Source organism: Colius striatus, chromosome 3 (genome assembly GCF_028858725.1).
Source record: "Colius striatus isolate bColStr4 chromosome 3, bColStr4.1.hap1, whole genome shotgun sequence".
Classification (NCBI taxonomy): Eukaryota; Metazoa; Chordata; class Aves; order Coliiformes; family Coliidae; genus Colius; species Colius striatus.
This window is the reverse complement of record NC_084761.1, coordinates 95,770,468-95,783,779: the sequence shown is the minus strand read 5'-3', so window position 1 is coordinate 95,783,779 and position 13,312 is coordinate 95,770,468. Positions and strand designations below refer to the sequence as shown.

Below are 13,312 nucleotides of genomic sequence, written 5' to 3'. Positions count from 1 at the left end.
AGTGTACTCTCAAACATTTATCAATAATTGGTGATATTTTTTACTCCCTTCTACAGTTACTCACTTTTTTTGTTTGGATAAGACACTTGTTCTTGTAACAGTGAAAATGAAATTGCCAATACCATCTACACTGCTCTTGTAAAGACATTTGCATGTCTACAGAAGAGAAGGCGAAGGGGAGATGTTGTTTACAACTACCTAGTGGGAGGATCTAGAATAGCCAAATCCAAACTTGTCAGAGGTGCATAGTGTCAGGAAAAGGGACAACAAACACAAGTTTTACCATGTGTAATTCCAATTAGAGATAAGGAAAGAAAGATTTACCTCAAGGGTAGTGAAAGGCAAGTGCAAGGTGGAGGTGTCTAGCCCAGAGATATGGGAGACTATCCAGCCTTAGACATACGCAGAATTTGAGAAAAAACCTGAACAATCTCATCTAATTTAATTTGTTTTGAACTAGATGTGACCTCAAAAGGTTCTTTTCATCCTAAAGTTTTCTGTGACTTTGTGATTATTTGCATAATAAAATGTGAGTAGTAAAAATGAGCCTTTACAAATCAGAGCAAGATTTTACTCATTCCAAGTTATTCTTAATTTGTTGTTATCTCGCTGATTCTTTCTCATGAACTGCGAAAAACCTGTTTTGTTCTGTTTCATTTTCAATCTCCAGTAATTTTTACTTGATTTATTGTTTTTCAATAACTAAAGTTTAAAATGTAATGAACAAATGCATTCACAAATTGTATATTCAGTAATTGACCACGTAAAAACCTAGTAAGGAACACTTGATGAATGTTATTAATCATTGCTTGGTTTGGCCAAACAAATAGAACAGTTAATTGGGAATAATGTATTTAGAGTAAAATGTTAGCATTTGATTTAAAAATGATTTGCCATATATCAGTAAGCCAGCTTTGTCAGTACAATGACATTTCTGATGAGCTGAAATGGGTCTCTGTCTTGGAGACTACTGTGGATTTTGTTTCTTTATTTCATTTCTTACTGTTGTAAAGTCCTGGAAAGTGCTCAGAGAATCAGAGAAAGAAATGCTTTTGCTGTTTGATTTGAGTAACACTGCAAGGTCCCTCAAATCCAAGAAAATAAAAGCCTTTTAGCAGCTTAGAAGCATTCAGTATCTTGAACAATCAAGCCCTTTATCTGCATTTGAGACACAGAATATACATGAACAGAAGCAGGCAAATGTTAGGAAGTAAGGAACATTTGTCTTGGTACTATCTTCTATTCTAGAGGAGGATTTTGTTTTATTCTTTTTGACTCTGATGCATTGTTTCCTGAGACAAACCAGCTATGCCTGTAGAGCAGCTATCTTCAAAGTGTGTCTGTGCTGACCTGGGCAAGTGTAACTTTAGAGATATGAAGCTAACTGATGGAGCAAATTTGCCTCAGAATGTGACGGATCCTCACAGTTGAAGACACGGAGATAACTTGCATGCAGATACCATTCTGCCACTTTTACAAATTAAAAAAGAAGTTAGGAAAATACCACATTTCTCAACTTTGCAGTCTGAAGTCCTGCATTATAGTACTTTCCTTTTTGTTTTCTTTATGACAAAATTGGGAGGATTAGCAGGAGATTAAACATTCTCATGTAAAGAATATAGTGTTTCTATTCTTTATTGGGTTTTTTTATTCAAAGTTTCCTGCGTTTTATCACTGAGAGCACAATTTCCAGGCAACCAGACATGATTTGGACTCCCTTCAGGTAAGACTGTAAGAATGATATGCTTTTCTTGTTCTTATACCTATCCTCTTGATAAAGAACAAAAGGTTTGCTTCCAAAACTCAATTTCAAAGAGCATTAGATTATTTTTGGCTTTTAAAACTGCCATCTATCTTCAAATTACATACAACTCAGAACTCAAGTCACGAGGAGAGAGATCAGCATCACAGACTATTTAGACATTCTATCTTTCCTGTTTCAGATTTAACTGTAATTGGATATGAAAGTGGAAATTTGTACTGAGATACTTTTGACAGTCCTGTCTGTATTTTTCTGTCTGTGGCATCAGGTTCAGATTGTGACATATCTTGTGTAGTTTCTAGCAAATTAATGCCTGTATAAAATATTATACACAGTCCTGGCAATACACAGACCACCTGCACAAAATTTTGCATGAATGACTTTTTTATTAGGCCTCATACTGAGCTCTGACAGACTTTTTACTCTCATGTTCTTCAGTAACCCTCCTGGCAATATCAAAATGTCTTTTAGTTTGAGTTAGCCTATCCTGTCATCTTCCTTCATCCTCTGTTGGAGACATTTTATCTCTTCCTTGAAGATTAGGTAGGAGCGTATACTCCAATCATACCTCTGAAAATCCTTTGCCTGTAAATCATCCAAAAATTCAAATCAAAACATTCCATGAGGCAGAATGAGTTTATAGTTGTCAACGCAGTTGTGCTAATTTTGATAGAATTAGTAATGCATCTTTGATGGCCATTAGACGATCATGACATCCCATAATAGGCGTCATCCTCCAGATGTTAGTTCTATGCAAAATGAGGCCAATTTAGAAGAAAAAAAAATCCTCAAATCATCATGGTAGAAGAGATATTCCAATGTTTGTCAATTCTAGGTTGATGTAGAAAGTGTTTCTTCCTCTACATTCAAACTTTGCAAAGAAAATTTGTAGTATGTGCAAACATAGTACTGGCAAAGTTGTGGAGTGAAATCCTTTTCCCATCTAGAAAACTCCTTTGGCTTTGCTGTCTGAGGATTTCTTCTTTGGTCTGTGAGATTGTTTCAGGCGTTTGAGCATTCAGGCTGATGTGAAATATCCTAGTTTAGTAACACATTCTGAAAGTTTTGAGGCAGTGTTGTAGCATGAAAATTACTGATAAAGCAAGTTTGTTTTAAAAAATTTAATGCTATATAAGTTTGCTTGTCCTTACACTGTTTCTGGTGTATGATAGGAAATTGGTACTGTTTATGCATCTTTTTTCTTGCTGTGCACTGGCAAGTAAAAGAACTGGTTCTGAGAAACATTTTATTATAGAATCATAGAATACAGTTGTGTATGTAGGAAAAGACCTTTAAGCTCATTGAGTCTAATTGTTGCACCAACACTACTGTGACCAGCACTAACCCATGGCCCCCAGCCCCACAGCTACACAGCTGTGGAATCTTACTAGGCACTAGGACTCCACCACTTCTCTGGGCAGCCTGTGCCAAGGCTTCACTACCCTTTGAGGGAAGAAAGTGTTCCCAATCTCCAGTCTAAACCTCCCCTGATTCAACTTGAGGCCATTTCCTCTTGTCCTGTCACTTGTACCTTGGGAGCAGAGTCTGACCTAGGCCACAACCTCCAGTCAGGGAGTTGCAGAGAATGAGAAAGTCTCCCCTCAGCCTCTTTTCTTCAGAATAAACAATCTCATTATGGATCAAAATATTCTGACAAGAATCTAAGAATGCAACAATATATTTATTATATATTGAGGAAATAACCTACATTAGGTTTGGTATGGACCAAAGAAGAAATGTAAATGTTGTGCTCTAGCAGAAATGTCTTATTGGATTAATAACGTATTGATTGTAATTAAAGTTGATGAATAGAAAAACTTTAGTATCTATCAGAAATTCCAAAATACATTTTTCACCTTTGAGACCTGTCAGGTTGGAGAGAGATGAGTAATAATTATATTTCACAAAAGTATAATTGAGTAACATTAATTTTGTTTCCAATTGGCTTCTTTTTCAGTTCACTATTACAGTTGTTAAAATTTTGTCTTTCATGCTACCTCATTAGAAAGACAAACCCTGACAATACGGAAAATCAGCCATTGATCTAAAAATGACATTTTGAGTGGTTGGATTTGATGATCTTCAAGGTCTTTTCTAACCAAAATGATTTTATGGTAACATCTAAATCAGAAAGTCTTTTATTGGTTTCCAAAAGTACAACAAATCTTATGTAAAACTAGATGTACTAAAGTAAAAGATAATAAGTGTCTGAGTCCTGCCTGAAACTCATATTAACTCTCATCCCTGAGCTGTGATCCTCAAACTCCAGCCACAATGTCAAAGTGAAGTAAATAGGCAGATGATCATGATGCTGAAGTCCATATTTCTGTCTCTCACCTGAGAAAGCCAACATACATTTTTCCTCAAAATAAGAAATATTGCTAAGCTTTCTGGCACCCACTATGAAATTTAAGCACTGTCCCCACTATCTGAGCATTCCTGAATTGGTGTATAGCTTACTCTTTCAGATGCTTACAGAGAAACAAAATATGTGCAAGGCTTCTGATGTTTCAGAGATGAAGATTTTATGTCCTACAATCAAATTAAAAGAGCTTTTGTGGGACTGTTGGATATGTTTGAGGGCATTTAGGTGGTATTCCTTAACTTTATAAGTTTAGTATTCTTATTTTATAATAAACTTACATTGCTTCTTCAGGTCTCTTCAAACTTCCTACGTTAGTGTATGAAATATAGCCCCTCCCAATTTTAGTGATATCCAGTGTTGAATTGTGTTTTACGATTATATCTATAAATGGTTTTAGTTCCATATTAAATATTCACCTCAAAGCAAATCAATTAGGATATCATTTTATCTTTTATCCTTTCTCTTTTAAAATAGCCTGAATAAGTAAATCAACTGTATGAATGCATCTCTCCACATTTTTTTGTATTATGTGTATTATCTTTTATTGGGAATGCCACTACTGTATTTTTATATTCTTATGCTTTTTCAAACTGGCATAAAGCAGTTGGTAACCTGCTGACCTAGTAAATTAAACAAGTGGTTTAAAATGGCAATAGTCCATAGAAGACTGAAGATACCCGTGGTTCTTGGTATACTTGTGTGCTTTCTGATGTCCTAAGAGATGGCAGCCTTTGTTAAATACAGCCAGATGGACTTGGGAATCCCTATGGGTTTCTTAGCTGTAATTAAAAAAAAACATGCAGACAGGACAGTTATTCAGTGGATTGGCCACCTATAAAACACAGCTACCTCCAGAATGAATTAAAGATTCAATAGTTAATTGCAAGCAAACGTGAAAATAAATATCTAGGAAAAGAGGAGTGCAATAGTATTTTCTCTATGTAGCCACAGAGCCCTTTCTAACACACTTGTGTTTCAGATAATTACATCTTGTTTGTTACAGAATTTCAAATATGTAGGATAGTTTTCTCACAATGGATCCATATCTAGCAAAAACCTTATGTGCATTTTCAAGTGACTGACTGAAATATGTCTTCAGCCACTGCATAGTAGTGCTGACAAATAGCAGATGTCTCCCACCATAGGGATGAGTGCATCTGAATAGCAAATAGCCATTCTTGCATTGACTGTCACTGATAGTATTGTGTTTTATGCAGGAAATGTGCCGGAGAAATGTAAGACATAAGTATTATGAATAAGATATTTTTCTTACATATATCTTACATACATATGCAGGACTGGATTTACTATTAAGCACAGCTGGGAGGAAAATGTTCTGCTGCATAAGAATGTAGTCTGTCAAAATAATAGTCCTGATTCACTGGCCAGATTCATAATAGTTCCGTGTAACCTTAGTTGCTCTAGAGGCTGTTAATTGACTTCTGGTTTGTGATAACAGCAACTGCACCTGTCCATGAAGGTATGAACTTGCTTTGAAAAGCAGGAGAAGCAGGAAATGCACCCAGAATTTGTGATAGCCTCAAGGGTCTGGAAGTATCTAAATTACCTACTAAGGGCATACAAACCAACTCTTATCCAAGACTATTCAAAAGGTTAGAGGTCCTTCTTCAACATATCAAATACATGACATTTGCCCTCCCAAATCTATACAAAATAAACCAGACTTATCTCTATTTTTCAGTAATTACCAACACGAAATTTATGCATTCATACATTTCAAGGTTAAGACAGGCTTTTGTTATCATCTGTGCTGTCTTCCTGCATGACTGATGCATAAGCTCCCTGAATTAATGTGCATTAAAAATGTCCAATAGTTATGCTTGGAGTGTACATATTAAGCAAAGGCATCCAATATTGATTTCACAATTTCTAGAGATAGAATCACCATCTTTCATGAGTTCTTGTGCTTAATTAATATCACTGCTAAATTTTTTTTCAGCTAATTAATAGCTAAAACAACCTTCTTCACCTTTCAGCCATTAAGATCTGTTATATCTTTGTCTAATCTGTTGAAATATTATCAGCTTTATGTTACTACGTTCTTGCTGATTTTGATCAAGTAATTTTTTAATCATGCACTTTATTAAAGAAAAGAAACAGAGCTGCCTGAATCTTCTCTATAAAAGATATTTTTTTGTTATTGAGGTTCTTTCAATTCTTTCCAGGTCCTCAGTGTTGATCTTGCATTGAGGAATCAGTATTTAATAAATGTGGACAGATAATAAGCTAAATATGATAATTTAACTTCTTTGAGCTGTGTTCTCCTTTTTGTCTGCTCAGGGAGTGATTTCTTAGGATCCTGCATAGGACAAAGTTCTTTATTGTATAAGTATGTACCATCTGTTATGAAGTTGGCCAAACTGAAATCTACATTTCTGACTTTTACCAGCTTATTGGATATCAGTCACTTGCCATCTGTAGAACTTACCACTTTCCCATTTGTTATCTGCAAATATCATCAGTTAAGTGACTGTTATCTGAGTTTTTGACAATTATTAATGTATATATAAACTGACAAGTGGTTTCTCCAAGAGCCCACTGCAAAAGTCACTGTGTAGCATTGATTTTTTTTGTGTATACATACTTTTGGCAATTCAACTCTTAGAGAATTTGGAATCATTCTATATGTGCGTTGTTGATTTTGCTTCGGTTGAGTTTTCAATCAAACTTTCATGTAGTAGCAAGCAAAACACCTTTCAAAGGTCCAACTGTATCAGCAGTATTATTTTAAGCAATCCAAAGTTTAATCACATCAAAATATGATGTAGGTTACTTTGAAAATATTTTTACCCACAAAACCATTTGTTTACCATCAGCTGTATTTATTTATGGAGTCTGTCATAGATACTGCATTATTTGATTTGGGACTGCTGTCAGCTGTACTGGCCTAGAATTTCACAGGTCATTCTATTTGTGCTACTCAAATGTATTCAGACCACTCACTACTTACAATTCTTTTGATATCTTCCACTCTTCAAGGTTTGTTAAAACCAATAATAATGATATAGAACATTATTAAACAACCATCTCTTTTAAAACTACCTGTATTATATTCTTACTGACTGGAAAAGCAGATTTTTTTTTTCTCTCTTTTGCTTACCTTCTGGGATAAGTTTCTGATAATAAATATAGAGATTTCTCTGGAAATTAAATTTTCTCTGTGACAAATCACAGAGTCACAGAATGGTAGGGGTTGGAAGGAACCTTTAGAGATCATCTAGTCCAGCCCCCCCTGCAGAAGCAGGTCCCACCTAGATCAGGTCACACAGGAACGTGTCCAGATGGGCTTTGAAAATCTCTCAAGAAGGAGCCTTCACACCTTCCCTGGGCAGCTTGTGCCAGGGCTCCCTCACTCTTCCAGTAAAGAATTGTTTTCCTTAAGCGGAACATTTTGTCTTCTAGCTTTTGTCCATTACCTGTAGTCCTATCACTGGACACTACAGAAAAAAAGAGCTGCTCCATCCTCATTACATACAGCTTTTAAATATCTGTAAGTCTTAATGAGGTCTCCCCTCAGTCTCCTCCAAGCTGAACAGTCCCAGATCCTACAGCCTTGTCATAAGAAAGATATTCCAGTTACCTGATCATCTTGGTGGCCCTGCACTGGACTCTCTCGAGCAGTTACCTGTCCTTGAGCTGGGGAGCCCAGAACTGGACACAGGACTCCAGATGAGGCCTCACCAGAGCAGAGCAGAGGGGGAGAAGAACCTCCCTTGACCTTGATGTCGTTGGCCTTCTTGGCCACGAGACCACATATATAAGTGGTTTAGTTCTTCCCCATAACAGTGATGTGACAATACAGGGAGAACATCTCTTTGTGCTTTTCTGTTATGGAGAAAAAATTCCAGCATTATTGTCTTCTGATTCTTCAGCTATTTTGGTGGTATAATTGCTGGTTATTTTATTTAGATTACATGTATATGTAAAGGAAACAAGAAATCTTGATTGTCACGAGATTCTGGAAAATTCTGCATGTAGCACAGGAAAAATGGAGCACAACTTATAAGCAGATCAAAAACTCGTCAAAGCCTTAAGGATTTTTTTGGGGGGGAAAAAAACCACAACCCTGAAATTATCTTCTTGGCAGATAATAGGCTCTGCTTCTCCACTGTTCTACCCTTGCATTCACTAATTGCAAATTCAGCTTGTAGCAAAATCTGTAGGGTTTTTTCTGAATGATTTATACCTTCCCTGGATAGATGGCAGTTTTGACCTGGGTAAGTGGCCAGCTCCAGTGCTGTCATTCTCAGGATCTGTATGAATTTTGAATTTTTCTCAATGTTCTCTGTTCTTGGAGTTTTATGGGCCAATAACCTAGATTTATCTCTTATGTTTAAGGAGGTTTTTTTCCCCTAAATGGAGGCAAACATACTTGCAAAGACATCTAAGTAGCAGAACACTATTACTTTGTGTAGCAAGTCGAAGGCTCCTTTAGCTGTTAGCATAGAAAGCTATTGTTATAATCCTAATTCCCTAACCATTTCTAGGGACTCAAGTTTGCCTTATGTACTGTGCAATAATTTCCTAGTGGTACTTTTATTTGAAATGTTAATTTTCCTTCTTATGTGTTTTTTTTATTATTAACATTATCTGTTTGGAAAAGTGCATACATTTCTGTGCCCAGATTTCATAAGGAATTAACACACTAAGGGCTTGATTCACTGCTGCCTCGTTCCAGCTTTATGCCACTGTAGCTCTGCTGATTACAAAGCACAGCTTAAAACTAGAGTAACACAGTGGTGTAGTAAGATCTAAAAGTTAATTGGAATTGTATTCGTTCAGTTTAATTCTTCTTTACTGAGCCATAATGCAAGCAAGGAGCTGGAGGCAATAAGAAAATCACTGGAAATGCTTAGGTAGCCAAATTGGGTACATGGGATGGCTACCAGCAGATTTTGGAGAACACTCATAGCCTAATGCTATTATGGAGGTTTTATGTCTCTTTTCTGATTTCAAGACCTGAAAGCATTTTGCAATACGAATGGGTATTAAGGGCAAGGACCAAGTATCTGCGTGTTAAAGTGTGATTAATAATGATGAAAACAGGGAGCTCTTATCTGCTATAACAGCAGATTGAAACTAGAGATAATTAAAATTAAAACCAGATGTAACGTGGTTTTCTCACAGACATCATTGCAATCCACACTGCAGAATTACATGCTTCTTGCAGAAGTACATGCTTCTGCACACCCTTGTCCTTATACTCCATAAAATTACTAATCTGTTTAAAGACATAGATTGCATCCTTTGTATGGTTTTAAGCATCTAATTTAGGTGCCACCTCATTTCAAAATGCTTCCTTTAATCATTCTGTTCTTTAATATATGCCCCATGTAAAACACCTACCAGAGCTCCTTTCATAAAGAAACACTGGAAAATGTGAGGCTATTAGAAACCCTCAGCAAATAGAACTCATTCAGGAATGTGCCATAGAGGCCTAATCCAGTCACTTTATCCACATTGATTATGAAGTAAATACTGTTTGACGGTATCACTTTATATTCAATATCAATCCACCAGTGTTTCAAAAAGAATCATTTAACAATGAATAATGCTTGATTGTAGATCTCTGCAGTAAATTAGAATATCCTAATTTAATAGAGTATGATCTGTTATTTACCAACAAACATACAGATTGCTTTATAAATCATGCAGTAGTGTGGTTATAGAATAACACTGTACTGAATTATATTTCATTACTCCCTATTGAACAGTCATGTTTCTGCCATATAATGTAATTTTCCATCTTTTAACTTAGTTTCTTTTACTGAGAGAAAATACAAATTAGTCCTGAGGAAAAATATTTACTGGGGGCAGGAAATTAACTGTGCATTTCAGGGAACGGCACCAAGTACGTGGAGATCATTAAAATGGGGTTTTGTTGTTCACCTCACTGTATGCAGCTGTTTACATGTTTAATGAATCATATTGAATATAAGACCACAGCTGAGGAAATAAAAATGGGTAAGTCTATGGATTATGTGGTTCCAGACACAGGCTTTCTGTAACACCTACTCTCGTTCACATCAATCACTGACGCTTCAGAAAGAGGTTTCTCCGGAACAATTCTTCTGTTAATGATTCAAAATACTTGAGGTGAAGTATCATATGGTTTTTGTTATTCCCTTTTGAGTATTTATCGTGATTATCTTGCTTAGAATTTGTGTTAAAGAATCATAATACTCCCAAAATATGGAGCAGGAAAGATTTGGAGAGAAAGAGAGAGTCTTTTTGTAATAACTACAAATAGCTAAGAACTTACTGAGCAAGAGGGGTGGAAAGACTTTTTAAAATTAGGGGCAGCTTCCATGGTAGAACTGAAAGTCTTTCTCATAAACAGTATGCCCTGATTTTTCAGTATTTTGGGAAAGGGATAATTGAACATTTTAAATAGTAAACCTGGGTTGCTATATAAGTACAGGAGAACATATTTTTAGCACCTGCTAATTTGAGGATGTGTGGTTGGATTTGCCAAGTGCCTCATTTACATTTTGGAACACTGAGCCATTGCTTTGCAAGGCCCCATTATCTAGTTAAATGCTTTTGAAAAATTTGGCCAGGGGGATATACTTGCTTTCAGTGTATGATGGAAGCTTGATGACTGGAAGTCCCAATGGTTTGAGGCTCAAGTTCTTAAGGTCTCTAACATGCAGAAGACCCAGGAAACACAGGCAGGCTCATGCATGGGAGAAACACAAGGGTATATGTATCGAAAAGCTTGTAAATTGTAAAGTAAGATTCTTTGTGAGCATAAGCAGCTCAGATATTACAGTAGCTACAAAAGCCTGCAGTTAACTGTTTCATTTTTTTTATTTCTTTAGGGGTTTCAAAATCTCCTTTCATCTTTTCAAATGGAATTCTCTAACAAACTTAGCACTCACCTCTTTGGAGTTGTTATCCTGGGCTTAATAGGAGTAATTAGAACAACCCTGAATGCTTTGAAAAATTCCTGTTGACCTGTTTTGTGGGTTTTGACATGTAGAAATGATTCTTAAAGTTTAAAGTGAGAAGTCAGAGTGTGTTTGGTTTTGGTTTTGTTTTGTTTTTAAAAAGAGGTAACTTACCATTAGGAAAAGAAAAAAATAAAATAACTCAGCCAACACAACTTTTCTGTTGCATTATTAAAATATCTAATGTGAGGTATCACAGTCTTACCTTTACAGTTCGATGCTGGTGCTTGTTACTACTAGCCACTTGATTAATCATGAGGGAAAGGATTTGTCTCATCTTTAATGAAGTCTGAGGCTATCCAGACTTCAGTCAGGAAACGGTCCAGTGATCCAACCATGGAGTAACCATGCTGTATTTCATTTTCTTTTCTATTTGTAGCTGGACAGTGCCACTTCTCTCATCCAGGCAGCTAAAAATCTGATGAACGCTGTGGTCCTTACAGTGAAAGCATCATATGTGGCTTCTACTAAGTATCAGAAGGTCTATGGTACTGCTGCAGTGAACTCTCCGGTTGTATCTTGGAAGATGAAGGCCCCTGAGAAGAAACCACTAGTAAAGAGAGAAAAACCAGAAGAATATCAGACAAGAGTGAGAAGAGGGTCCCAGAAGAAACATATTTCCCCTGTACAGGCCTTAAGTGAATTTAAAGCTATGGATTCATTCTAAATCACTAAGCTTTACCAGGAGGGTTTTATATTCTTTTTGTATGCATACCTGCTGACTTGTATGCGTCTGGCATGGGGTGGGGGGAAGCAGTGTCAATTTGCATGCAATCTGAGACTCTATTGAAGTAATTAACTTTCTGCAATGCCAAAATTTAGGACACTCTCTCCTGATGTTAAATGGACTTACTCCAGGCTTCCTTTTTAAACTGAACTATAGCATAAAATTGGCCAAAGAATTTGCATCGCAGGGGTATATGTGGGTTAACTAATAGATTCAAATCTAAACCCAGAAATTTTTATGCATGCAAGAAACATTAGGTTGGCAGGTATATTAAGTGAATTAAAAAAAAATGGAATTGTAATGGTAGACCATAAAGCTTGTATTGCTTCTGTTCCAGTGCAAAAATGTACTAGCCAATATGCTTAAATGTGTGGCCCAATAATTAAATGATATAACTTTTAAGTCATCTTCATCGTAGTATGTGGATTTTTAAAACATACAAACTAATTCATCTTAAAAATGCTTCTTTTAAACCATTTTTGTTCTTTATATTCCAGTAGTGTTATGATTGCTCACATTGCAATTAATCCCATTAATATGACCAGAGGTTTACTTTTGCCAATTGAATTCCTTATGGTGGAGTATGAAGCACAATATGGTGATTGACATTGCCTTTTATATTATGATTATTATTATATTATTAGTAATAGAAGACCTGGTGGTGGAATGTTTAGAGACACGGAAAATAACAGTGTGAGAATTTAGAGGCAAATACGTAGGTGTAGCTTGGATTACAGGTATCTGACATACCATTGTAACCACTAACTCAATAAACTCATTTAACCTTGGAATCCTCAATGACTCATCTCTTTTAATGCAAATTTATCTCCTGAATCATAGTCGATGTGGACAGTGATTAATTTTGCCTCATGCTTCCTTTTTTGTTTGCTTATTTGTGAAGGAAAGACAACATTAGATTAATTTTCACATTTTTTGTAACCAGGATAACCAAACATGGTCAGTGGGAGAAAAACAGTTTAAATCTGAGACAGATTAAGATGAGACACATCTGTCAAGTGTGGGATGAAACTGTTTGTTTAAATACAGCGTCTCAGAAGTAGCATAAAGGTAGCTGAATTTATTAAGTTTATAAGGTTAGCATCTCAGAACCTTGGAAAACATCTATTGTGCCACACTGAATAAAATCATAGAATGGTGAGGTTGGAAGGGACGTTTAGAGATCATCTAGTCCAAGCCCCTGCAGAAGCAGGTCCACCTAGATCAGGCTGCATAGGAACATGTCCGGATAGGTCTTGAAGACCTCCAAGGAAGGAGACTCCACAACCTTCCTGGGCAGCCTATTCTGGAAATTACTTGTATAAAGACCACTGTGAAAAGAAATGTAGTGCCTGCTATTTTTTCTTTTAATCCCAACAGTTCAGCTACAGAGATTGTATTATTGTTAATGAAATGGTCTTGATATATATAAAATTAAAACAATGATCAATTTAAGTTTCATATAATTAAATACTACCAATTTAAAAGGA

The 13,312-nt window shown here is 36.0% G+C and overlaps 1 protein-coding gene across 1 annotated transcript in view; it reads left to right on the top strand.

Moving 5' to 3' along the window:
• The window catches only part of CTNNA2 (catenin alpha 2), a 524,185-nt gene extending 512,420 nt beyond the window's left edge, over positions 1 to 11,765 (top strand). Inside the window, exon 19 of the mRNA XM_061992337.1 lies at positions 11,478 to 11,765. Coding sequence (XP_061848321.1) covers positions 11,478 to 11,765 — 288 coding nt within the window. The remainder of the gene's footprint in view (positions 1 to 11,477) is intronic.
• The last annotated feature ends 1,547 nt before the right edge of the window (positions 11,766 to 13,312 follow it).